This window comes from Peromyscus maniculatus, chromosome 16 (assembly GCF_049852395.1).
Source record: "Peromyscus maniculatus bairdii isolate BWxNUB_F1_BW_parent chromosome 16, HU_Pman_BW_mat_3.1, whole genome shotgun sequence".
Classification (NCBI taxonomy): domain Eukaryota; kingdom Metazoa; phylum Chordata; class Mammalia; order Rodentia; family Cricetidae; genus Peromyscus; species Peromyscus maniculatus.
In genome coordinates, this window is record NC_134867.1 from 21,002,458 (window position 1) to 21,029,906 (window position 27,449).

Consider the following 27,449-nt stretch of genomic DNA (forward strand, 5'->3'; position numbering starts at 1 on the left):
AATTAAATTAGTTTGGTTCTAGTTAGCATTGGTACTGTGCACTAAAAGCATAAAACATGGTGCTTTGTGATGTAGGAAAATCACTGCAAAGAGTTCTCTTTTTTTAAAAAAAAAAAATTTATTTATTATTATGTATACAGTGTTCTGTCTGCATGTATCCCTGCAGGCCAGAAGAGGGCACCAGATCTCATTGCAGATGGTTGTGAGCCACCATGTGGTTGCTGGGAATTGAACTCAGGACTTTTGGAAGAGCAAGCAGTGCTCTTAACCTCTGAGCCATCTCTCCAGCCCCCCAAAGAGTTCTCTTTAGTGGACAATTTTTCTTCATCTTCCATGATGAAATTTTGGATCAAGAACTCTGGAGAAATGGCTCAGCCTGTAGAAGACTCTGGTTAAATTCCCAGCACCAACATGGCAGCTCATAATTATCTATAACTCCAGTCCATGTGATCAAACACTCTCATACAGACATGAGTGTGGGCAGAACACCAATGGAAATAAAAATTAAATTTTTTTGTATAAAAAAAAAAACATCTTCCCATTCACACAATGAATCTTGAACTTTCGCTGATTCAAGAAATCAGGAGGGGGATGTAGATGTAACCAACTGTCTTATTAAATAAGAAACACAGAAACAATGTAAAAGAGAAAGCCAAGAGGTCAGAGCTCAGAGCTAAAATCTCACCCTTCCTCCTCTGTGTCCCAGCTTCCCGAAAGAGAGCTATATCCTGTCTGTACGTATTTTTTATAGTATTATTGTTCTGCCTTCTCATTGGTTGTAAACCCAAACACGTGACTGCCTCGTCACTGTCTGAATGTACAGCCCCTTAGGTCTTAAAGGCATATGTCTCCAATGCTGGCTGTATCCCTGAACACACAGAGATCTATGGGATTAAAGGCGTGTGCCACCACTGCCACACTCTGTCTATGGCTCTAATAGCTCTGACCCCTGGGCAACTTTATTTATTAACATACAATCAAAATCACATTTCTGTATAATTAGAATACCACCACAGGGGGATATTAGAATTTTTAATTTGGAAAATTATAACCAAACATTGAATAAAATTCAGAATTGACAAGAACTGGAAAAGAGGGAAGAAGATGTATTCCCTACTTTAACAGATCTAAACTTTTAGTTGATTATTTTTGTTGTTTGATGACTTTATACTTATATATAATGAATCGTTATTACTATTTTTATCAACATTTGTGGACAATGCACTTAAGATTTTCTTTCAACCTTACATATAATGTAATTGATACTGTGAACTAAATTTTAAGCTAGTGACTGGGGAAATATCTAGAACATACTTAAATGTCTCCAAAGTCTGTCCTAGTGAATTAGATGCATGTGAATTTATTAACTCAGTTTTAAAATAGTAACAACAACAGTCTCACACCTGAGAGCTGAGCACACAGCAGTTACTATGTCCTTGAGGATGTGTACCTGAGCAGCCAGTGCATTTCCACAATGGCTCTCACTAGGCATGAGGAGTCGGGTGACAACCATTGGTTGTTCAACCACAAGGCTGGGTGCCTCAACAGTCCCTATCAGCCGCTAGAAGCCTGGAAGGTCCCTGGAGACCTGCTGGTCCCTATTCTACAACAAAGGCTTGAAAACACTGGTTCTGACATCAGGGAAGGGGTCAACAGCAGCAGCAGCAGCAACAGGGCAAATCCCCAGGGTGGTGAGAGGGAAGGACAAGAGAACAAATGGAGGAAAGCTCTTCCTTCTGCTATACCCTTTATCTGGACTACTATCAGCAGGTTCAACAATTGGGGAGGGTCTTTCCACATCAACCAAGGCAGGACACTTATTTAGGGGAGGCTGTCTACTTAGATATTCTGATTTATTGCACGTTGATGCTAAACCCAACCATAATATCTTCTATTCTTAATCACAGGTAGCAGTTTCTTTAGCCATGGTTTGTTGGCTGTAGAGACAGCTGTGTTCAATTCACACCTGTGATGAAGGGCAGGGGGAGCCAAAATTCAGATGACTGAAATGCTAGGGAAGTCTGGGGAATGATAGAAATAAATATAGATAAATAAATAGTAGATATAAATATGGTAGAGGTTTGAAGGAGGACAAACATGGGCATGAAAGATTGTCTGGGAGTGTTACTGAGTGAAAGAGTTCTTTAACTCAGTCCCAAGAAAGAAAAAGAAAGAAAGAAAGAAGGAAAGAAAGAAAGAAAGAAAGAAAGAAAGAAAGAAAGAAAGAAAGAAAGAAAGAAAGAGAAAGAAATAGGGGAGGGAGAAGAAGGAAAAGGGAAGAAGGGAGTGAGGGAGTGGGAAGGTGGGTGGGTAAAGAAAAGGAGTCTAAGAAAAGAACCCCAGAAATGAGAGGTAGAAATAGGAGTGAAAATAAGAGAAATATATTGGAAGAGACTGCTAAATGGGATTATATGTTTCTCAAGGCCATCAAAGTTCCTAAGCAGAATAATGTTAACAAGAAAGAGAGTTGATGGCAATGTAATAAATGGGAATTGAGCAATGGGTTCCAGGTGCAATGATGTTCCCATGGAAAAATGAGGTTCCAATAGGAGGGTTAGAGAAATGTCAATGGAAGACAGGAGGAAGTATTCCATTCCAGAGAGTAAAGGAATTATCATCCAGGAAGGAATAAAGAGAAGATAAAGCACATCCAGATCGAAGAGAAAAGGAATAACCCACAGTGAACAAGGAGCAAGAAGTGCCAGGACAGGAGGTGCCCTTCAGACGAATGTAGAATTCTTACCCAGAGAGTACACCCTTAGATTCCAACCATCCAAATATACTTACCAGAGTCAATTAACAGTTGTTGGGATGCTAATTGATGGATAGTCTTCACCAATTACTCCCTTCAGTCAGAAGTGCAGTCATAAGCTCTGAACAAATACCTCCCTTGCTCATGGGCTAGATGGTGTGGACCATCTCAGCAGCAGAACAGCTTTGGACTGTACTCAGCTTTCCAGGACCCTACAATAAATCTCCCGTGCTGTAGTGAGTTTTCTCCCCTAATAAATTCCTTCACCCTTTAAGCAGACTCTGTGGCTTTCTCACATTATCTGGCACCCAACGTGGGGCTGAGCCCCATGGCCTGTAGCCTCGACTACTCCCTATGCTCCCAGCTCCAAGTGAGTCCTGCAGAACTTCCAAGCTCCTTCTGCCCAGCCTCTGCCGCTCTGTGTCATGCATCTGTGCCATGTGCTGCTACCCACCAGCCCTTTCGTTTGTCCCAGCTTGAGCATACACTCTCTCCACACTGACCTGTTCTGTTGGTGGACAGGGGTGACACAGGGTCTGAAATATTGTTTTTGTAAACGCAAATGCTTCATAATTTCAGATGAATTTTCCACCACATGTCATTTACTTTAAAATAGATTCCACGGGAACTGAGCCCTACTTAACACAGTTTAAGGTACATGCACCAACACCATACCAGAAGAGGGCGCCAGATCTCATTGCAGGTGGTTGTGAGCCACCATGTGGTTGCTGGGAATTGAACTCAGGACCTCTGGAAGAGCAGTCAGTGCTCTTAAGCACTGAGCCATCTCTCCAGCCTCTTTTGTTTGATTTTTTTGAGAAAGAACTTAAAGTTGAACGAATAGGGATGAGGAGAAGATCTGGAAGTACTTGGGGGAGGAGAAGAATATATTTAAAATAAAAGAATTTTTGAAGTAATAAAAATGTAATGAAAAAGAAAATAAATGATTTATATTTTAAAAGTCAGTATGTTTGATGATACTAAAATTAAGAATGTGACTAATCAAATTAAATCACAGAGTTATACAAAGTTCCAAAACATGAGAAAAGTCACAAGCATATTGGTATCCAGAAGAGACAAAATTTAAATCAATAGGAAAATTATACTAAAATTATAATAATGACAAACTGGACTGATGATAGAACTCATTCACAGAATCAGAACTGATTATGATAATCAATATCAAACATGCTTGATCTCATTAACTGGTACACATAAGCAAATTAAGGCCAGTGTGCAAAAGCATTCAATAACTGTCACATTGGCAAACATTTAAGTTCAACATGTCAAGTTACTAGAGAGGAAACATAAGAATTGGTCTTTTGCTGGTTTCAGCAATAACTAATTATCCACTTTCTTCAGAAACAATACACCACCTCCATAAGTTGACTACTCTGGTATTTGTGACTCTGAAGTTCTATTCACAGATAAGGATTCTAGGGAAACTGGTGGAAGAATTCCCAGGAGACATAATCAAGAATGTTCAGAGAGATGTAGCATCATAGCAGAAATCCTGAAATAATTTTATTATTCAATATGTAAAGTATTTTATCTGTTTAAAGAGTGATGATATACTTTATCCTTTTTTGCCTTGAGACATTTTGGTGCTAAGTAATATGGAAAGTGGGAAAAGAAGATGCGAGGTGATAACATTTTAACAAAGTCTAAATTATGAACATTGTACTCTAAGAATGGTGCTTTGTTGATAATTTGGATGTCTCCAGTCCTGTTCTGGTGGCCCTCAAAATAAATCAAGCTGAGGATCTCTTGAATACAGAGGGTACCTGCAAAAATAGATAACAATCTTGTTTTCAATCCTGAGGCAGTATTAAGTAATAAACATCTATATTAATACCATGCATCTTCAAGCCACTGGGGCTTTTTTTTTATTATCCCATGTATGCCAATGAGCCAATGTAGTATTTGTTTGATTTTTATTTTTATTTGGCAATAATATTAGAAAAGATTAAATCAGGGCTCTTTTTAATTGTACAGTTGTTTTGTTCTGATTTCCTGATAATGATTGTTGAAATTATTCCTATTCCTTGTATTCTATGTCCCATAGGAAATCTTTTTGTAGTATTTTAAACTTCTCATTGATGGATATTATTTTTAGATATTAATGGGTACATTCTTATTATACCACACATGTGCACACTGTGCTAAAATCACACCAGGGTGAGTAGCATTAACTTCTTGCTAACTTTTTCTTCTGTTTGGAGCCTTATGGCTCATTCTTCTTGGTCTGGTATGCATGAGTGTATGTCTGGTGCATGTGTGTGTATGTGCTGTGCATGTGTATATGAGAGAGAGATTTGTGCATATACATGACAATATGTGAGTGCAGGCTGGTGTATGTGTGGTGGTCAGAGTACAATTGCCTTCAATCTTGGTTGAGATATGTTCATTTTCTGAGTATGTAGTCCAGCTGGTTCATGAACATCTGGGGATTCTCCTGTCTCTGTCTACCACCTCAGCATTGGAAGGTCAAGATTATAGACACATGTTACCACATCTGGCCTACAAGAGTTTAAGTGATTCCATCTCAGGTCCTCAGGCTTGCAAGGCCAAGACACATATTTTGCACATTGAGCCATCACCTCTGCCTTGAAAAGAATTTTATAGCCAAACCACGTACAATCCCGTTGTCTGTAGTGTTCAGCAACAGCCACACATAAACTAACTTTTAAAATGGTATGGTGTTGGTGCATGTACCTTAAACTGTGTTAAGTAGGGCTCAGTTCCCGTGGAATCTATTTTAAAGTAAATGACATGTGGTGGAAAATTCATCTGAAATTATGAAGCATTTGCGTTTACAAAAACAATATTTCAGACCCTGTGTCACCCCTGTCCACCAACAGAACAGGTCAGTGTGGAGAGAGTGTATGCTCAAGCTGGGACAAACGAAAGGGCTGGTGGGTAGCAGCACATGGCACAGATGCATGACACAGAGCGGCAGAGGCTGGGCAGAAGGAGCTTGGAAGTTCTGCGGGACTCACTTGGAGCTGGGAGCATAGGGAGTAGTCGAGGCTACAGGCCATGGGGCTCAGCCCCACGTTGGGTGCCAGATAATGTGAGAAATCCACAGAGTCTGCTTAAAGGGTGAAGGAATTTATTAGGGGAGAAAACTCACTACAGCACGGGAGATTTATTGTAGGGTCCTGGAAAGCTGAGTACAGTCCAAAGCTGTTCTGCTGCTGAGATGGTCCACACCATCTAGCCCATGAGCAAGGGAGGTATTTGTTCAGAGCTTATGACTTCACTTCTGACTGAAGGGAGTAATTGGTGAGGACTATCCATCAATTAGCATCCCAACAACTGTTAATTGACTCTGGTAAGTATATTTGGATGGTTGGAATCTAAGGGTGTACTCTCTGGGTAAGAATTCTACATTCGTCTGAAGGGCACCTCCTGTCCTGGCACTTCTTGCTCCTTGTTCACTGTGGGTTATTCCTTTTCTCTTCGATCTTGATGTGCTTTATCTTCTCTTCCTTCCTGGATGATAATTCCTTTACTCTCTGGAATGGAATACTTCCTCCTGTCTTCCATTGACATTTCTCTAACCCTCCTATTGGAACCTCAGTTTTCCATGGGAACATCATTGCACCTGGAACCCATTGCTCAATTCCCATTTATTACATAGCCACCAACTCTCTTTCTTGTTAACATTATTCTGCTTAGGAACTTTGATGGCCTTGAGAAACATATAATCCCATTTAGCAGTCTCTTCCAATATATTTCTCTTATTTCCACTCCTATTTCTACCTCTCATTTCTGGGGTTCTTTTCTTAGACTCCTTTTCTTTACCCACCCACCTTCCCACTCCCTTCCGCACTTCTTCCCTTTTCCTTCTTCTCCCTCCCCTATTTCTTTCTTTCTGTCTTTCTTTCTTTCTTTCTTTCTTTCTTTCTTTCTTTCTTTCTTTCTTTTTTCTTTCTTTCCTTCTTTCTTTCATTCTTTTTCTTTCTTGGGACTGAGTTGAAGAACTCTTTCACTCAGTAACACTCCCAGACAATCTTTAATGCCCATGTATGTCCATATTTATATCTACTATTTATTTATCTATGTTTATTTCTACCATTTGCCAGACTTCCCTAGCATTTCAGTCATCTGAATTTTGGCCCCCCTGCCCTTCATCACAGGTGTGAATTGAACACAGCTCTCTCTACAGCCAGCAAACCGTTGCTAAAGAAACTGCTACCCGTGATTAAGAATAGAAGATATTATGGTTGGGTTTAGCATCAACGTGCAATAAATCAGAATATCTAAGTAGACAGCCTCCCCTAAATAAGTGTCCTGCCTTGGTTGATGTGGAAAGACCCTCCCCAATTGTTGAACCTGCTGATAGTAGTCCAGATAAAGGGTATAGCAGAAGGAAGAGCTTTCCTCCATTTGTTCTCTTGTCCTTCCCTCTCACCACCCTGGGGATTTGCCATGTTGCTGCTGCTGCTGCTGTTGACCCCTTCCCTGATGTCAGAACCAGTGTTTTCAAGCCTTTGTTGTAGAATAGGGACCAGCAGGTCTCCAGGGACCTTCCAGGCTTCTAGCGGCTGATAGGGACTGTTGAGGCACCCAGCCTTGTGGTTGAACAACCAATGGTTGTCACCCGACTCCTCATGCCTAGTGAGAGCCATTGTGGAAATGCACTGGCTGCTCAGGTACACATCCTCAAGGACATAGTAACTGCTGTGTGCTCAGCTCTCAGGTGTGAGACTGTTGTTGTTACTATTTTAAAACTGAGTTAATAAATTCACATGCATCTAATTCACTAGGACAGACTTTTGAGACATTTAAGTATGTTCTAGATATTTCCCCAGTCACTAGCTTAAAATTTAGTTCACAGTATCAATTACATTATATGTAAGGGTGAAAGAAAAATCAAGTGCATTATCCACAAATGTTGGTAAAAATAGTAATAATGATTCATTGTATATAAGTATAAAGTCATCAAATAACAAAAATAATCAACTAAAAGTTTAGATCTGTTAAAGTAGGGAATACATCTTCTTCCCTCTTTTCCAGTTCTTGTCAATTCTGATTTTTATTCAATGCTTGGTTATAATTTTCCAGATTAAAAATTCTAATATCCCCCTCCTGATTTCTTGAATCACCGAAAGTTCAAGATTCATTGTGTGAATGGGAAGATGTTTTTTTTTGATACAAAAAAAATTTAATTTTTATTTCCATTGGTGTTCTGCCCACACTCATGTCTGTATGAGAGTGTTTGATCACATGGACTGGAGTTATAGATAATTATGAGCTGCCATGTTAGTGCTGGAAATTTACCCAGAGTCTTCTACAGGCTGAGCCATTTCTCCAGAGTTCTTGATCCAAAATTTCATCATGGAAGATGAAGAAAAATTGTCCACTACAGAGAACTCTTTGCAGTGATTTTCCTACATCACAAAGCACCATGTTTTATGCTTTTAGTGCACAGTACCAATGCTAACTAGAACCAAACTAATTTAATTTTGAAATTTGAAATCATTCATTAAACTTATTGCAATTTATCCAGGCATAGTTTACTCATTTTGTTCCTTAATAAAGTTTGGCATTTAATGATTAAGATACAGAACATATCAATATTGATATAAAATTAGGCCTTCTGCTTAATTGACTTTTATGTTTCTTTTATACTAACATTAGAATTCTATTCTTCATTTACATCCCAGACAAACTTCAAGGGAAAATTTTTCATGTTCCTCTTGAATATCATGTCAAATCTTTCATTCTGCTGCACAGTTAAATGATGTTTCCAGTCTCCAATGGTACCTAGTGGGATAAGCACAGGGATAGGCACATAGGTGAGTAAATGAAACTATCAAAGCAAAGGTCACTCTGAGCAACTTCAGTATCTTCTCCAACCCATGCAAAGTCATTGTGAGTTCTCTGTGGAGTTTAGTACCTCACCTTTCTTTATGGAAGACTGAGCAGTGAAAGAAACCTATGCAATAACACAGCAAATACATTAGATCACTGTCCCTTGCATTATCTAACCAGTCATAACCAATCTTTAGCAGAAAACAAAAACCCTAACAAATATAAATACATGAGAAATATTGATACAATGCAGCATATATCCCAAGGTTGTAGCTGCATATGCTCATGTTTCAGTCTTCCATTTTATCTCACTGGTCTATATGTCTTTTTTATGTCAGTACCATAGTGATTTTATTATTATAGCTTTATAATGTATTTTAAAATCTAAAATGGAAATCCCTACAACATTATTCTTTTTGGTCATGCTTGCTTTGGCTATCCAAGGTATTTTATAATTTCATATGAATTTTGGGTTGGCCTTTTTTATATTTCTGGGAAGAATGTTGTGGATATTTTGATTGAAGTTGCACTGTATCTATAAATTCCTTTTGGTAAGATAGTCATTTTCTCTATCTATCTTAAATCTCCAAATTTGTGAACATGGGAGGTCTTTCCAGTTTCTAATGTCTTCCTAAAAACTATTCACAGATTTAAACTTTTCATTGCAGAGGTCTTTCACCTTCTTGGTGGGGTTTATTCGAGGATATTTTATTGCCGTTGACGCTCTTGTAAGTGGGATTATGTCCATCATGTCTTTCTTAACATGTATGTTGTTGATGTGTAGAAAGGCTACATATTTTTTGTAAATTGGTTCCACATATTCAGAACTCTGCTGAAATTGTTGGTGGTTTCTACAGGTTTTTGTTGGAATTTTAGGGTTCTTTTATGTATAATATCATATCATATTCAAATAGGGATAATTTGGCTTCTTCTTTTCCTGTTTGTATCTCTTGAATTTCCTTCTCTTGCCTTGTGCTACTGCTTCAGTCGCTTTGTGAAAAAGAGAAGTGGACACAGTGGACAGTCCTGTCTCATTCCTGGTTTTCATGAGACAGCTTTAAGGTTTTCTCAATTCAGGATAATGTCGGCTGTACATTTGTCATAGATAGTCTTTATTATGTGAAGGTGTGTTCCCTCCACTCCGAGTCTCTCTAGAACTGATATCATCAAAGTATGTTAGATTTTGTCAAATGCTTTTTCTGCATCTTTTGTGATAATCATGTGATTATTGTCTCTAAGTACATTTATATGGTTCATTACATTTATGGACTTACATATGTTGAGTCAGCTCCATATTGTTGGGATAAAGCTAACTACTTAAGGCTTGTAAGGTCGTGGATTTTATTTTATTTTTATTTTTTACTTTTTTTTTGAGACAGGGCTTCTTTATGTAATGCTGGCTGTCCTGGAACTTGCTTTGTAGAGCATGCTGGCTTTAATCTTAGAGATTGGCCTCCATGTGCCTCCAAAGTGCTAGGATTAAAGGCATGTGATGCCATGCCCCAGAAAGGTCATGGTTTTTAGAAAAAAACCTACTACCACCAATTTAAAAGACGAGAACAATTCCTAGCTGCATTCTAAAACATATCCCTATACCACAGATAAGTGTAGCTTATCATCAAAGAATTTTCTCTTTAAAACAAACAGAAACCATTACAGAAAAACATAACAGTTCATAATGCAGCTACCAATGGCTTCTGCAGAGTTCAGCACCAAGGAACACACCTAAAATAGGAATCCTGAACCTAAGACTCAGGGAACATTGTGGAAGAGGGGGCAGAAAGATCTTAAGAGTGATACTGTGCCTCCTAGAAGTGACAGAGATGCTATACCCCATGATATCTGAAGAACATGGCTGCCTAAGCAGGACCTGAACAATGATAACGTCAATGGGCACGCTAACAAGGAAGGAGGAACTTTCAAGGGTCCCACCCCTAGACACTGAAGAGGCAACTAGTGAGTGCTGAGAGAAGGAGAACTGACCATTCAAGGATGAGCCCACTAACTGGTTAACCAATACGAACTGGTTAGCCCTGAAACCATACACCACACGACTCTCTCGCTAGAAGAAGTCAGCAGGTTGTGTTTATGTACTTATGCACTGACATATGTAACACTAAGAATCAAAACAAGGCCGTCAGTTTAAGAGGGAGAGAGGAGAGCACATGGGAGAGGCGGGAGGGAAGGGGCACGCCAAGGGTTAGAAGGGCAGGGAAGGAGGCAAATGATACAATATCTTAATTAAAATTTCTAATAAAAATTAAAGAGTATGTAAAGGCCAGAAGAAATGTAATTGCATAGTGCCACAATTAGAGGACTCTTACAAAAAATTATTTTGTTATTTACCCCAAATGTGTGCTTCGTGTGTGTGTGTGTGTGTGTGTGTGTGTGTGTGTGTGTGTGTGTAGACACATACATACGATTCAAACTTGTCAATTCCTCAATTTTCATTGTAAAATTAAATCCAAAGACTTTCAATTAATGATGCTAAGGTCACAGAGGGCAACGCTGTCGCCACTGTTACCATTCTACAGTGCACATATTTACAACCACCATTACAGCCTTTTAAAGTGGAAACAAGCACATGATATTTTCTGCTAGAACATGTGATTATACAAACTGTTTTCCTTGCATTTGAAGGACAGCAAACTAGCATTGGTATGAGACTTGATGAGCATTGGTCTAGTTGGAGAATAAGAAGTAAAGGGATGTTAAATGGGAGAAGAGGAAAAAAAAAGGAACATTTTTGTAAGTTATCAAAATCTACATCAATTTCAATAAAACATTCAAAAATTATTTACAGCCAATGTCCATCATTATAATGGTAAGCGATGAATAATCAAAAAGTAATCAAAACACACGTCAAATTACATTATGGAATGTTACATTAAATGATATAATAAATTAAAATTTTGACTTATGAGGTTAAAGAGTATCAGTTTAGGGGAGGCCATTCTTTCTTGACAGCTGCTGACACACAATTAGGTCACAATACCTGCGTATGGTTGTCCATGCCTGTGTCCCCACCACGTGGGAGGTAGAGGCAATGCTAGGAGTTAGAAGTAACCCTCAGTTACACATAGCAAGTTCAAAACCGGCCTGAGTCACATGCATGAGGCCATGTCTCAGAAGTGAAAATAAAATCTCGGTTGGTTGATACAAAAGCAAATCACAGAAGACACAACTGTAATTACTGTAATGAAGGAGGGTGGCACACGAGGATGGAGCAATTTAACCTCCTTCACTCCAGATATACAGCAGGATATATTTTATAATATCCTGAAGGAAATAAACAGAAGTAAAATTAAAATTCTTCTGGACTAATCCAAACGTGATGCCTCAAATCTATTCCCAGCACTTGCAAGCAAGAGGCTGAAGGAAACCAAGTTCTAGGCCAGCCTGAGCTACACAGTGTCTGTGATCCAGCCTAGACCATGTAGCATGACTTTCTTTCAAAATAAATAAAATCACCCAGCTTAGAACTGTTTCCTCTAAAATATCCATTGCCTAGGTCAAGAATATGGACATGCCTTCAAAGAGTTGAGTCATATGAGCTCTAAAGAAGAAAAGCCACACTTGTAAAACTATCATGTTTCTTACTAAAATACCATTAAATTTCTGGAGAAACTATTAGTTCAGTGTCCATTAAGATTTATTATGTTCTGTAGGTTCCCAGTGCCCTCATCACCTGGAGAAACACATTGGAAGCACAGTACTTTTGCTCCAAGGGAAGAGATTCGGGGAAGTATCAGTACTTTTATTACTACAGATAAAGGTGTTTCTCACCTTTGCGCAAGAAATAGCCTTTGTTTCTCTCCCCAATTTCATTTTTTATAATATTATCATAATTTGCTCGTGGGTCAGATTTCATGTTCTGAAACGTAGCTTGTCTCACAACAGCATCCACATCTTCTTTACTCAGTTTTTTCTCCAGAAAACTGCAGATTTTAAGCACTGAGTTCCTGAGGTCCTAGAGAAGTCATGGGTTGAGAAATTAATGACTTTATGATGGAGGTGTGAGTTTCAGCCAACCATGTGATATGAAAACTAAAATTCCCTCCTGGACAGCAAAGATGGCTGAACAAAAGCAAAGGGGAAAATAAATTAATATGATTATTTCAATTGATAATAGAAAAAACTTTCCTTTCTGTAAAACATAGCACATAGCAGTAGAAAGTATTTCAAATCAAAAGGCTGCATGTAAACACATATAATCAATCTTAGTAGTAGATATAGATATAAAGACTTTCAGGTGGTGTTGGAATCACTCAAACATTCCGACCTCTCTTTACTACAACATTGATAATAAAGAACAGAACAATTGGGCAATAAAAGGTAAAAGAGATTGTAATCTAGAAGGATGCTAAGTAGGTCATGTGGTTTCCAGTGCAGAAAATGCTAACAAATACCAATGCCGTTTTACAATGGTGTAGTGTACAAAATCAAAACCACACAAATACCAGGTGAATTTCTATACATTAATAAGGAAACTGCATCAACAACACTAAAAATCTTAGCATTAAAGTTAAGAAAGGCAGTGAGACTAGCCTATTGAAATATCCAGCCATTACTGAAAAAAATACAAGATAACAAACAGACAATTGTCTAATATAAAAGAATTGCAAAACAGTAACTTTAAGGTAACATCCAAAACAATCTGCATTCAGTGAAGTTCTTAAGATCTCAATTAAAATAGAAAAACCCATTGCAAAATTTATTTGAAAAGATACTAAATGGGTAAATAACCTTGAAAGAAGTGGTTAAGTTTGCAGTATTCATACTTTCCAGATTTCAAAAGTTAGTAAAAAATCATGGAACCCAAAAATGCTATAGTCATTCTATAAATAGAGAATGTGACACAAATTCTTTTTCTGGAACTCCATCAAACAGTTTAATCGACTGTCGTAATTTGTATAAATGGCTATGCATTAAATTACTGTTACTTGAAACAAAATGTTTGATAAAAATATATATACTAAAATTTTAAATATGAAATTGTGACTTCCATTTTTATGAAAAAAAAAAACAATGGACAAAAAAAGTCCAGATAGACCCTGAGAAAATATTGGTAGCTGATTTCAACACCTCATTTTCAATTCTAAATAGGCCATCCAAATTAAAAATCAACATAGAAAACTCAGTTAATTTTCACTACAGATTAAAAAGATATAACAACTATTTACAAAACACTTTATCTATATCTGTCTGACTTCTATTGTGATAAAACACTGACCAAAACAATGTGGGAAGAAAAGGAATTATTTCACCTTGGAGGTGATAGTCCATCATCAAGAGAAGGCAGGAACTGAGGTAGATTGTGGGGAATGCTCCCTACTGACTTGCTCCTCATGGCATTCTCACCCAGCTTTCCTTTCTTTATCTTTCTTTCATGTGAAAGGAACTTATGTGGCCCATACAATAACTACATCATAGTTAGTAACTTACTTCTACAAATAGCTTCACTGTTCAATGACCATGAAGGGACTTGAAGAAATGGAAAGCACATTAGACAGAAATAGAATCAGAGTACCTGAAAACTTTAACTATAACTCTGGTTATTAATTCAAGGAGACAAAATTAAAAATTATCCAAAAACCTAGACTCTGACTGAGAATGTAGATTAAAAGGAGAACATTTGTATGGCATGCATGAGACTCCAGTTTCAATTACCAGCATAGAAACAAACAAAACCAAGATACTCAAAATAATGTATCAGATTAGATACTGAGTGCAAGAGCATTTACCATGAATAACAGTGTAGATCTTACACAATTAAAAATAGGCCCACGAGGGGGCAGTGATGGCACACACCTTTAATCCCAGCACTTGAGATGCAGAGGCAGAGGGATCTCTTTGAGTTTGAGGCCAGCCTGGTCTGCAGAGGGTGATCCAGGACAGGCACCAAAACTACACAGAGAAACCCTGTCTCGGAATAAAAAAAAAAAAAAAAAGGCCCACAATATAACACAATGACACCATTCCTTGTTGTATTCCAATGAAAATAAAGTCAGCATTCCAAAACCTAACTGGCATCCAATGTTGTTGCATTCTTCTCCCTAGTCAAAGCATGGAGTGTGCCTAGATGCCAATCAATGTATAAAAGAATAAAAAAAACACTATAAATACAAAAATAGAGTATTATTTAGACACAAAGTATAGTCGGAAGATTTCCTGTCGCTTGCCTGGTCTGTGGTCGGGACAAATCTCTCACCCACAGTCCCATAGCCTTTTATAAAATAATCACACAGAGGCTTAATATTATTTATAACTGCTTGGCCATTAGCTCAGGCTTATTACTGATTAGCTCTTACACTTAAATTAACCCATAATTCTTATTTATGTTTAGCCACATGCCTTGGTACCTTTTCTCAGTTCTGCCTTGTCATCTTGCTTCCGCTGTGTCTGGCTGGTGACTCCTGACTCTGCCCTTCCTCTTCCCAGAATTCTCCTTGTCTCCTCGCCACACCTTAACTTATTGACTGGCTACTGGCTAATCAGTGTTTTATTAAACCAGTGTACAAGAGCCAGGTTTAAAACAGCCAACTCATGCAATGAGCACAAGACCTCCCAAACAGATCAAGCCAATCAACTGTCTCACCTATTCAGAGGGCCTGATCCAGTTGGGGGCCCCTCAGCCTTCGGTTCATAGTTCATGTGTTTCCATTCATTTGGCTATTTGTCCCTGTGCTTTATCCAACCTTGGTTTCTGGGGCTTATGCAGGGATGCTTGGCTCAGTCTGGGAGGAGGGGACTGGACCTGCCTGGACTGAGTCTACCAGGTTGATCTCAGTCCTCGGGGGAGGCTTTGCCCTGGAGGAGGTGGGAATGGGGGGTGTGCTGGGGGGAAGGGGAGGGGGGCAAGAGGGGGAAGAACAAGGGAATCCGTGGCTGATAATGTAGAACTGAATGGTATTGTAAAATAAAATAAAAGGGAAAAAAAGAGCATTATCCCACAGCATTTCCCCTTTTCTGTCTAATTGAGAAGGAATGTTTTAACTTTAACATAGTAAAGTTACATATAAAGAACAGTTATCAAGCAAGAATTACAGTTACAATATCTAGTCCATTAGTATTCAAATACAACAAAGAAAAGTAAAAATCTGTGTTGGTAATGGATGAACCTTAAAACATCAGATTAAGTGAAATCAAGCAAGACAAAGAAATAGAAATCAAATCTCTTTCCTATGGAGATAAAAAAAAAAGTAATGGTCTTTCTGAAAGTCAAACTATGGTTATTAGGAATTGGTCAGAGTCCTGAGAAAACAATCGGTGGAGTAAGAGTGATTGGATAAGACCAATGCATGCTGTGTTCATGAATGTCAATACCCCACTGGATCTACTAATACAAATAATTAAAGAGGGTTGATAATATCATTAAAAGATAAGTCTATTCTAGACAAATAAGGTTGTCTTATTGACACAGGTGGATACATTAGAAGGAATCACAAGAGATGACCACTGGGAAAAGAAAGCCTCGGGACAGACCAATCAATAAAGGAGAGGCTGGCTGACAGGAACCTCCTTCAATACTGAACCCAGGGAAGAGTGTGATATGAGGACATCTGGGAGTGTGTTGTTTAAACTCAGAGATGAGAAATAATTTTCAAAACATCTTTCTCATCTTACCTTCTTCATATCTTCATAGCTCAGGAACATAATATTGAAGTCATGTCTGTGTTCATACCAGCCTCTGATGTGGTCAAACCAACAGCTTCCTACCACTGAAGGGAAGATAAGTGAGTAACAAAGTCAAGACACTATACTTATTGAACAGCAAACTTTATTTGTTCTTTTCTGGTTTAGACTGCTCAGAAATAAAAATGAAGCCCCTCCAACTGGATGTCTACCTGACTATTTTAAAAGAGTTATTTTTGTGTAACAATTACACAAGGCTCATACCAACCTACCAACCTACCTATTTAGGGATGTAGCAAGACAGACATTGAGAAAGTCTTGGGTCAGGGGCTGGAGGGACTGCTCAGTGGTAAAAGCACTGCTGCTCTTGCTGAGGACCCGGATGTGATTCTCTGTACCCACATGGGGGATCAGAAAACATATGTAAGGTCAAGTGTCTGAATTCAAAGTTATCCTTAAGGGATGTTCATATTTCTCCTCTCTCTGAAGTCATGTGTCTTCATTTCTCGTATCCTCTCTCTGAATAAGAGTGTTTCATTGCTACAATGAAGCAGAACCTGACTATAATTTTAGCAATGTGTGAGATCCTGATGCCACACCCCACAGCCTCTTTCACTAGTCAATTTTCCTCAGTAGTAGCATGTACAATTCCAGTTTCCCAACAAGTGTGTGCCACTGAGAGCACACACTCACCCTCACCTTCTGCTGCGGGACTCTTTTTATGTCATTAGCTAGAAAGAATGCATAAAATGTTTGCAAGTCTCTGGTTGTCTAGCCAAAGTACTTCCTAAATAATACAACGCTGCAAGCTGGTACCCCTCAAATGGTGTGAACAACAGCAGGGTAATTATTGTGTATCAGATTATGTTGGTCCACTGCCCCCTCCATCTCTTAGATATATGTTCCCTACTTTGAGATGGCTTAAATATCATCTGTACTTTATAAACTAGTGAGAGGGAATAAACAAAGTTACCTTTTCCATCTAGAAATTTTTCCAGATACTGGTCTATGGTATCTGTAGATTCTAAGGAAACCACCCAATTTGAAAAATGAAAAAACGAGATCAAAACATCTTTGGGATTTCTGTAAATGTAAATAATCTGCAGGAAAAAAAAAACACCGAGTTGCTTTAATAATTCTTGGTTATTCTAATAAGTTCTGAACAATTATATAATAGTTCTTAGCCAAATAAATCTTTATTTTCATCTAGGTAATATTTATGAAAATGCAGTTGATTATCAACTTTTTGTTTCATGTTATAAAAATTGAATACTTCCATTTACATAGTATTTCATGTGTGTACAAGAACACAGGTCATATCCTAGAAATATATTATTTGTAAAGTTGATAAATATGGTAAACATGTTTTCCATATAGTTTAATGCTATAGCAATTGATAGTCATTGAGTTTTTGAGCTATTTTATATATAGCACTGGAAATAAGTGAAAATATAAGAATGAACTATTATGTTGGACAAGCATTAACAGCATGCACATGTAATTTAAAAAGACATTTTCTCTGCTATTATAAATAATTAGCAAGTTTATTAAGAGTATCAGGAAAACAAATGCATTTCTAGTCTTGAAACAAGGAAATCTTTCTTAAATAAGGTATTGTTGTTGTATTAGGCTTTTGTTTGTGTTTTGAGAAAGAACTTAAATTTGGGTGGATAGGGATGCGGAGATAATCTGAAAGGACCTGGGGGAGGGGAAGAACATGTTCAAAATATATTTAAATTTAAAATTGCTTTAAATGATAAAAACACAATAAAAAGAAAATAAGTAAATAATGAATTTATATTTTAAAAAGTCAATATGTTTGATTATACTTAAATTAAGAATGGTACTAACCAATTTGAACCACAAAGTTACACAAAGTTCTAAAACAGGAGAAAGGCCACAAGTATAAGTCTATTAGTATGCAGAAGTGATGGAATTCATATCAGTAGGAAAATTACACTAAAGTTATACTAATGAAAAGCTGGACCAATGGTAGAACCTTTCCACCGAATTATAATAGGTCCTGGTCAATAAATATCAGCATGTGTCATCTCATTATAGAGACCAGATGGAAAACTTAAGACCACTGTGAGTGGGTGTTCAATAACTGCCACACTGGCAAACATTTAAGCCCAACATGTCAAGTTACTAGAGGAAAAAACGAGAAGTGATCCTTTGCTGGCTCCAGCAACAACTTCTGAAATACTACACCACCTCCATACGCTGACTACTCTGGTATTTGTGAGTCTGCTGTTCTATTCACATATGAAGTTTCTACAGATGCTGGTGGAGTGTTGTCCAGGAGACACACTCAAGAATGTTCAGAGAGAGGTATCATCATAGCATAAATACTGAAATTATTTTGTTATCCAACACTTAAGATATTTTATCTGTTCAAAAAGTGACTAAGCTCCATGACATACTTTAGCCTTTTTCTCCTTGAGACCTTTTGGTACTAAGTAATATGCGAGGTGGGAAGAAAAGATGCGTGGTGACGGCATTTTGACATAGTCTAAATTGTGAATATTGTACTCAAAGAACGGTGCTCTGTCCACTGTTGGCACGTTTTCAGTCCTGTTTCGGTGGCCCTCAAAATAAATCAAGCTGAGGATCTGCTGAGTCCAGATGGTACCTGTGAAAATAGATAACAATCCTGTTTTCAGTCTTGAGGTAGGTTTAAGTAACAACTATCTGTGGTAATACCATCCATCTTAAAGTGATTGATGCTTTTTTAATATTCCATGTATGCTAACATACAAAGGTAGTTTTTATTTGATTTTTATCTATACTTAACAATAACATTAGAAAAGATAAAATCAAGGGTTCTGAGCTCCCTTTTTAATTGTATAGTTATTTTGTTCTGATTTCTTGACAGTGATTATTCAAATTATTCCTATAGCTTCTCTGTATTCTATATTCCATGAGAAGCCTCTTTGTAGTATTTCAAACTTCTAATTGGCAACTATTATTTGTAGATTAATGGGTACGTTCTTATAATACCACACATGTTCACACTGTGCTAAAATTACTTCTTGGTACTGTTTGGAGCCTTATGACTTATTTCTTCTTGATCTTCATAAATATAATTATCTAGGGTATTGGATGCCCTCTCACTGTGTGTTACAGGCAGTCCTGTTCCTCTCTGAGACTTTCTTAGAAGTTCGCTGTCACAGTTTTAGAAAACTTAACAAAATTGACATGCATTCAGTTCCTTCCTTTTTGTGCTTCTTAAGCCCAATGCTAGGTGTCCAAGTTCCTGTGAATAAATACACTGTAGGGAAAGAAGAGGTCCAGGTTTCCGGTTTACTGACTGATTCTTGGGTTAGTAACCATTCAATTAAGATAACAACAATGAAACTCTTTGGGAAATACTTACAAACACCCAACCCTATTTCCACTTCAAATGAGTGTGGGTGTGATCAAATGTAATGGTACTAGTGTTTGACCTTATTTATTAATGATGACTCAAAATGATTTGCCCATGTAAATTTTGACATGAGCATTCACTCTCATTATTCTGAGGATGAGATTATGGTGAATTCCATCAAACTGTCCCTGCGATTTTGAAATGACCGTTCTGGAGAAGATATTGCAGACTCCAGAGGTGTAACAACTAAAGTGTCTGATCTCTTGCATGGCTCATAACCATCCTTAACCATTGTTCTAACCTTCATCCAAGACTTCCAGGAGCAGCTAGTCATTCTCTAGGGAATACCAGGTTATTTAAGGCACAAAATCAAGGGTGGGATAGGATGAAGATGCTTGGTTTACACTTTTCTCTCATTGCCATGATGAGGACAGGTTGGCAGTTGGCAGTATGGACCACAGCCAGGATACAGCTCATGTTGTAGTGTGTAAATGTACATCTGGACAAATGGGTCCCAGGTCCATAAAAGGAAGAATCTCCTAAAATATTTCTGTAAACCTTGGTGTGGTCATACACTGGAAAAATAAAATTAATCTCCAAATAACTATTTTGTCTCACAAAGAAATACCTAAGAGGAACTTCCAGAACACAGGAACAGGTGAAGATTGGTGGGAAATGACCCTTTAAAGGAAAGCCATGCTTGCTGTTGGCTGTACTGCTAACTGTAAAACAAAACAAAACACAAACCCCTCTATTTCTGACCAGTCTCTTGCTCCACAGGTATTTATAAAAATGCAGCAGTTTAACTTGCTAGTGTATACCAAGATGAAGTGTTTTTCAGAACTTGACAATTAAGGTCTAGAGTCCAGGATCTACAGTAAAATGAGATGGTTATTCTCATAGTCTTGAAGTTCTGTGACACACGTAAACATTCCAGAAGTAGAAAGCAAGGCAGCACTTAAAGTGAACAATGAAATTGATTTTGAAATTTTATTTTTATCTTTGCATGCTTGTACATGTGCCTGTGTGTGTTTGTGGTGCATATCTGGTGATTGTGTATATGATGCACATGTGGTGGGCAAGTGTGTGTGTGAGAGAAAGATTGATGAATGCACATGTTCATATGTGAGTGCAGGTACATGCATGTGTGGTGGTCAGAGTACAATTGCCTTCAATCTTGGTTGAGGTATGTTCATTTTCTGAGTGTGCATTCCAGCTGGTTCACGAACATCTGGGGATTCTCCTGTCTTTGTCTACCACCTCACCACCGAAAGGTCAAAATTATAGACACATGTTACCACATCTGGCCTACAAGAGTTTACGTGATCTCATCTCAGGTCCTCAGGCTTACAAGGTCAAGACATACACTTTGCACAATGAGCCATCACCTCTGCCTTGAAAAGACTTTTATGAACAAACCACGTACAATCCCATTGTCTGTAGTGTTTGGCAACAACCACACATGAACTAATTTTTAAAAGGGCATGTGAAATTTTAAGGAGGATGGATTTTGTTTGTTTGTTTGTTTGTTTGTTTTTCAAGACAGGGTTTCTCTGTATAATTTTGGTGCTTGTCTTGGACCTCACTCTGTAGACCAGGCTGGCCTTGAACTCACAGAGATCCACCTGGCTCTGCCACCTGAGTGCTGGGATTAAAGGCGTGTGCCACCGCCACCCAGCTTTTTTTTTTTTTTTTTTTTTTTTTTTTTTTTTTTTTTTTTTTTTAAGATTTATTTCTTAAATTGTATCAACCACAGTAAAACCAAGACCTCCAAGTATTGACCCTGGAGACTCAGAGTTACCACTGAAATAGGATTTTCCTGTCCACAGCAGGACACTACTGCTCCAGCACTGCTCTGTACTGATGGACTTCACACCTCAAGAAAGTGTGTGTGTGTGTGTGTGTGTGTGTGTGTGTGTGTGTGTGTGTGTGTGTGCACTGCTGAGTGCAAAAGCTTCTTAAATTGTATTAACTAGACCTCAGTTCCTGTAGGACACTTTTAAAGGAGGTGATATATGATGGAAAATTCATCCTAAACGATGAAGCACTTGCATATTTGCACCCAGGAGAAATTTTTTCATACTATGTCATCCCCGTCCAACAGACCAAACAGGTCAGTGCTCCCCGGGTGTCTGCTCCTGGCTCTATGTGGCACATCTCATTATTATAACATTCCTACTTTCTACCAGAGTGCACACTGTGTTCTCTCTCCAATGGTGGCCTTCTCTCCCACAGATTGGGGTCTGATTTAGATTTTGCCTGCTCATAAATTGTTATGTAAGTGCAGGTTTGATGCTGCAGATGAGTTGACAGGAGCCATGTTTGCCCACATAATACTAAAGCAAAGACAAGACATTAAAGCACATGCCCACTCCTGGCACTTACCAGATTTTGGATACGTGATTAGGAAGACATCATCATCTCTAATTTCAAAATCTTCCATCGTTTCTAAATGCTTAATGTTCACAAAACATTTCTCAAAATTATATCCCTTAAATTTAAATAAGTATTCACTTGTACTGTCCATGGTTATTCACCTAGAAGTAAATACATTGAATACATTTTGTGTGTCAAGTATTATACAGTACTGAGTAATAATTACTGGGAGGTCAGTATGTGCCAAGCACCATTTAAATATCTTATGTATATAAATATTTACTGTGAAAAACAAATTTCGTAGATTATGCTATCTGAATTTCATAATACTTTAATGATGCTTTATTTTTCAAATCACCTCATGAAATACGAGGAATAGAAGAGTAAAATGTTAAATACATTTTCCTGTAATTCCATGTGAGAAGGATTATCACAATCCTAAATATACAGATGGAAAAATGGGGCTACAGAGATGTTAACCACATTATTCAAGGATGCCCAGCTAGCCACCCTCAAAGGATTCCATAACCAAAAACTGGGCACAGTCCACGCAGATAATCTAGAATATTTTGTGGGGTTTATTTTTAACCTGCATGTTTTAATTCTTACAAAAGTAAGAAACTCTCCAGGGTGATCTTTTGTATTTGATGTAAGGTTTGGATAATCTGCTCCCTCAAAATGAGGCTTCTGCAACTTATTTACTTAGTGGCTCTAGAAATGGGCAACATTTGTGTTTCTGCAAGTAACTTATAATTACAGGAACCTATAGTTACAGTTATTGTAACTTATAGTTGCAAGGTCTCCTATGAAACTTTTCATGATTTTAATTTCCAAAGAATCTAATATCAGAACTGCAATTTAAGTCTAAATAATAAATGGACTAAAAAATCTAAATCAAATAATCTCAAGATAAACCCGATCTTGTCAATGTCTGATCAAGCCATATATCTTTACTGAATCTGCCAGAGAACTCGCTGAAGGATAAGGTGGTCAGAGAATGCTTCACTGTTCTGACAGTACCTTAGCACTAGTATGCTTCCCCGTGCCAGTGGTTTATTTTTAAAAATTCTGTCCCCAAGAAATTCAATTTGATAAAATCTAAAAAATAAAGCACCGACTAAATTGCATGTCAATAATCAACACTTAATTTGGTGTGTGGATGATTTGGGTGAAGCAAGCACTCGCTATATAGTCTAGGCTGGCCCAGAACTCAGTATGTAGACCAGGCTAGCCTCAATGTGCATGGATGATATTGTCTGTATTGGGATTACCTTCATGTGGCGGACACCTGACAAATTTCTTTACAGACATCTATCAGGCAGATAATCACTTAACTCGACCATGACTTATAATGCCTGATTGGGAAGCTCTTGCCTTGCAGGTTCCCCAACTGACAGTTCAAGTCCAAGCATCCGGACTATAGAGTGTTGGAAATAAAAAGGTTGTTCTAAAGGAACACACGCAATTTCAGTGGAGATAGATGGCACTGGTATTGAAAAAGAAAACTTAGATTTATCCTCTGGAGTGTGCTGAAGAAAATGCACAGCACATAACACTGACCAGTGGAGAGTCCATTCATAGAGACTGTTGCTGAAGTACAGAGGAAACAGAGGTGAGCCGCTGCCACATCTCACCTAACACCCACAACACCTTCCACACACCATTTAAAGAGCTGTTATGTATTCCATCCTGACCATCCTGGATAGGATGTCAGAATGCTGCTGTGAGCACACAGGATGAAATTTTCACTTGTTCTTTATTGTGTTCAGTGGCCCGCCTGGGCTGTCTTTTATGAGAAAGATAAGGAGAGGGGAGGCAGAGAGAGGAAGAAGAGGGACAATGGGAGAGAGACAGAAAATTTCATTCTCTAAAACAAAGAGAGGAAAGAGGGCCTGAAGAAGGTTCACTATGGAAACAGACATTAGAGGCTTTTAGTGACAATGGGAAAAATGATTATTCAATGAAAAAGCTGTATTTTTGTATTTAACCTCAAGAAAAAGAGGAAAACAAAATTAATAAGAAAAAAACTATTGAGACAAGGTCTCTTCATGTAGTCCTGGCAGGCCTGGAACTCACTGTATAGGCCTCCAACTCACAGAGATCCACCTTCTTCTGCATCCAGAGTGCTGGGATTGAAGTCATGCACCACCATACCCAGACCATAAAAAGATAATTGTACATATATTATACAGAAGAGAGGGAAAGCCTTGGTAGTCTCTAAATCTATTCCTTTCTACTCACAGTTTGCAGATCAATGGAAGGAGCAAAACCAGTTCTGATGGAATGTTAAGAAAAGCAGGAACTGATGGTTGCTGGGGTATAAATAGTCCCTGCCACATTTTTCTTGGCCAATTACAAGTGTTCTTGGAAAAGTAAAGTGAACTCAACCAAGACACATTGGGTAAGATTGTGCTGGTAACTAGGAAAATCGTATCAGATGTTCTTAGGAGAGTGAAATGTTACACATTAGGAGATTATAGTTAAATATTATAGAGATAAGGAAGAAAAATTTCACATTTACTAAATTATGAGAATTATTGTGCAAACAGCAAGTTATATTTGATACCTACAACTACAACTTGCTTGGATAAATTCTGGAACATGGTGGTGACCAAATTCTTTTAAGAATATCTGAGTGGGTAGTTTCAATTTTTCAGGGCTTTATTACCCTTTCCTTTATCCCAGTTGGTCCTGGTTATGGATTTTTCTGTTTGTTTTCATTTTTGTTGGTTTTTTTGTTTTGTTTTGTTTTGTCCACTTGGCACATGATAGGCCATCTGTGAAAAGGGAACCTTGGTTGAGGCCTCATCAAAACTGCCTCTGGAGGAGTCTGTGTGGCATTTTCTTAGTTAATGATTGGTGTAAGGAGCTGAGCCCACTGTGGGAAGCACCACCCTTGGATAGATTGTGCTGGGTTGTACAAAAGAGCACACTAAGCAAGCCATGTAGAGTAAGCCAGTAAGCAGCAATCTTCCATAGACTCTGCCTCAGGTCCTGCCCCCAGGTTCCTGCCTAAAGTTCCTATTCCAACCCAACCTAAAGTTCATGGTGGGGTATAAGTGGTAAAATAAAATAAACTCTTTCCTGCCCAAGTTGCTTTGGGTCATGATTTTATCACAGCAACAGAGAGAAAACTAAGTTCCCATCTGTGCTGGCTAGTTTTATGTCAACTTGACACAAGCTAGAATTATCTGAAAGGAGGGAACCTCAATTGAGAAAATGCCTCCAAAACATCAGGCTAGAAAGCATGTTCTTAATTAGTGGTTTATGGGGAGGCCATTGTGAGTCATGCCATCTCTGGACTGGTGGTCCTGTGTTATATAAGAAAGCAGGCTATGTAAGCCATGGAGAGCAAGCTAGCGAGCAGCACCTCTCCATGGTCTCTGCACCAAATCCTGCCTCCCGGTTCCTGCTCTGTTTGAGTTCCTGTCCTGACTTCCATCCATGATGAACAGTGATGTGGATGTACAAGCCAAATAAACCCTGTCCTTCCCAAGTTCCTTTGGTCATGGTCAACAGCAACAGTAGCCCTGAGACGCCATCCTTCTGTTAACTGCACCTAATCTGTTTCCACCATTGCATAAAACCGATCCTACCAGTGAAGGTTCCAGTAGTTTTATAAAATCATTGTATATATTAATTTATTTTCCAGTACCTTCTTAATGATATCCTTCCAACCCTGTTCCTCTTCTTTGATGTAGATATTATCTGCCCTTGGCTTTCTACTTAATCTACAGTACTGGGCTTTTGTTCAAGGTCTGTTCTTCTCCCATCTCTCAGCCATTTGTTTCCCAATGCACTGCTGTTAGGTAATGATTCTCAGGTTCCCATAAACACAGAATTTGACTGAGGGAGAGATTCTTATTCTGTTCATTGAACAAATATTTCCTGGCAAGAGAATAGAACACAATCTAAGGGTAATTTAAGCTTCTGACATTGAGCTTGTCCCATTTTACATAACACTTTAAACTAAGGAAATATTTGTAAAATAATCCAGGTTATGAGGCAAGCATACTATAAAATATGGATATCAATAGTAGAAAACTACTTAGCAAAATAAATAGCTCAGCCAAGACTTTCTGGTCATGCTAATATGAATGTCATTGAACTGGATGCTTTCAGGGTCATAGATGTATGGAGCTTATGAACATGGAGAGGATGGGAGAGAGGGAGGCCTTACACTTGGAACAGAATGCAAATAATCTATGATACTGTAATTGGTAGAAGGTACAACAAAATCCTCCTTTCACTCATGGGATTTTTACTAAAGTTTGAAAATATAAACAGATGAATAGACAACCCAGTTCATGAGAAAATATTTGTAATAAATACAAAAAAAAGAAATACGGATATTCATTTTTTATGAAGAATTTCTTCAAATGAGTAAAAAAAAACCAACTCCATAAGAAGGAGCAAAAACTGTGACTAGATAAATATACATAATAAATCTCAGTGAGTATTCAGATTTATGGTGATCTTTCTCTTTAATATTCATTGGAATACAAATTAAAAATGCATCATAGACTGATTCTATAACTTGATTATTGTGAATAGCACATCAAGCACATGGATATGTGTTCAGATCTGTTCACCACAGGACAGTAAATGTACTTGTGAGGGCTCTTTGTCTTGGTCTGTGTTCTGTTACTATGTTACCGTTTTATCCCATATGTTTAAGTGGAATGGGTCCCCCTGACTGAACTGAGATAAGCTGGTGGCTCCTGCCAGGTGTGGCTTGGGTATCGCAAGAGAAGCCATCTGTTAGACGGGATACCACAAGTGAGGCCATCGTCTCAGTGCTGAAATACTGGTATTTGGTTATCTGTTTAAGGGTTGTTTGTGTCTGTCTACTCACCTCCCTCATTTTCCTGGAAGAGAAGGAGAGCGAGGCGTGACGAGGGCTGCCTCCCTCTGTCTTGCTACCGGCCGCAGCACAGGTGGAGCTGGTCTTGGCCCGCAGGAGAAGCCTGGGGCCAGCCAGCAGCTTTCAGAGGGTGAGGGCACATGTTCTCGGTGCAGGCAGACAGGGACAGGAGCTACGGGCGAAGTGGCAGCGAATTTACTGTCTACAACCGACAAGCTGTGTGAAAGCTGAACAGAGAATCTGGGGTTAATTGTTAATTATTATAGTCAGGGGAGTTAACAAAATTCTTTTTCAGGAACACTGGCGGCCAAGGACACACTCTGTGCCCACTGTTCCCCTCCCTCCCTCCCTTCCTAGGACAAGTTCTTCTTCACTGTGATAAGATCAAGGTCTCTTCTGCTAGCCAGCAGCTGCCCACTTTAACCCTTCTTTGTCCTGATACTTATTGAGAAAGGATGTTGAATGACCAGCCTGCATACTTTGAAAAGATTTTACTTTAGAATAAAAGCCAAAAGTATATTATGTTTGGGGAAAAAATTACGCTTTTGCCTCCACAGGAAAAGAAAAATACATGGAGTGTGGTCATTTGAGTTCAATGGATTACAAATACTTGTCATCATTTAAGAGAACTGATT

At 38.3% G+C, this 27,449-nt stretch overlaps 1 protein-coding gene across 4 annotated transcripts; it reads right to left on the reverse strand.

Moving 5' to 3' along the window:
• Positions 1 to 8,249: 8,249 nt before the first annotated feature.
• Positions 8,250 to 27,035, reverse strand: LOC143268859 (amine sulfotransferase-like). Of its 4 annotated transcripts, XM_076552450.1 has the most exons (8): positions 26,806 to 27,035; positions 25,606 to 25,838; positions 21,960 to 22,111; positions 18,631 to 18,839; positions 17,181 to 17,307; positions 16,199 to 16,293; positions 12,359 to 12,542; positions 8,250 to 8,524 (listed from the first exon to the last, which is right to left on the reverse strand). In XM_076552450.1, the coding sequence occupies exons 3-8, from the start codon at positions 22,099 to 22,101 to the stop codon at positions 8,403 to 8,405; spliced, it is 879 nt and encodes a 292-aa protein (XP_076408565.1). In that variant the 5' UTR covers positions 22,102 to 22,111; positions 25,606 to 25,838; positions 26,806 to 27,035; the 3' UTR covers positions 8,250 to 8,402. The 4 variants fall into 4 exon arrangements, with proteins under 4 accessions (XP_076408565.1, XP_076408563.1, XP_076408564.1 ...); XM_076552448.1 differs by lacking the exon at positions 25,606 to 25,838; XM_076552449.1 differs by lacking the exons at positions 25,606 to 25,838; positions 26,806 to 27,035 and adding an exon at positions 24,192 to 24,327.
• Between the last annotated feature and the right edge of the window lie 414 nt (positions 27,036 to 27,449).

Bases quoted from the DNA above. Each gene is read 5' to 3' on its own strand.
- LOC143268859 (XM_076552448.1), bottom strand. From the start codon at position 22,101: ATGGACAGTACAAGTGAATACTTATTTAAATTTAAGGGATATAATTTT. The intron at 18,840-21,959 runs GTAAGTGCCAGG...CTATTTTCACAG, and splicing joins AATCACGTATCCAAAATCTG to GTACCATCTGGACTCAGCAG. The intron at 17,308-18,630 runs GTATGTCATGGA...TTTTTCCTGCAG, and splicing joins TCAAGGAGAAAAAGGCTAAA to ATTATTTACATTTACAGAAA.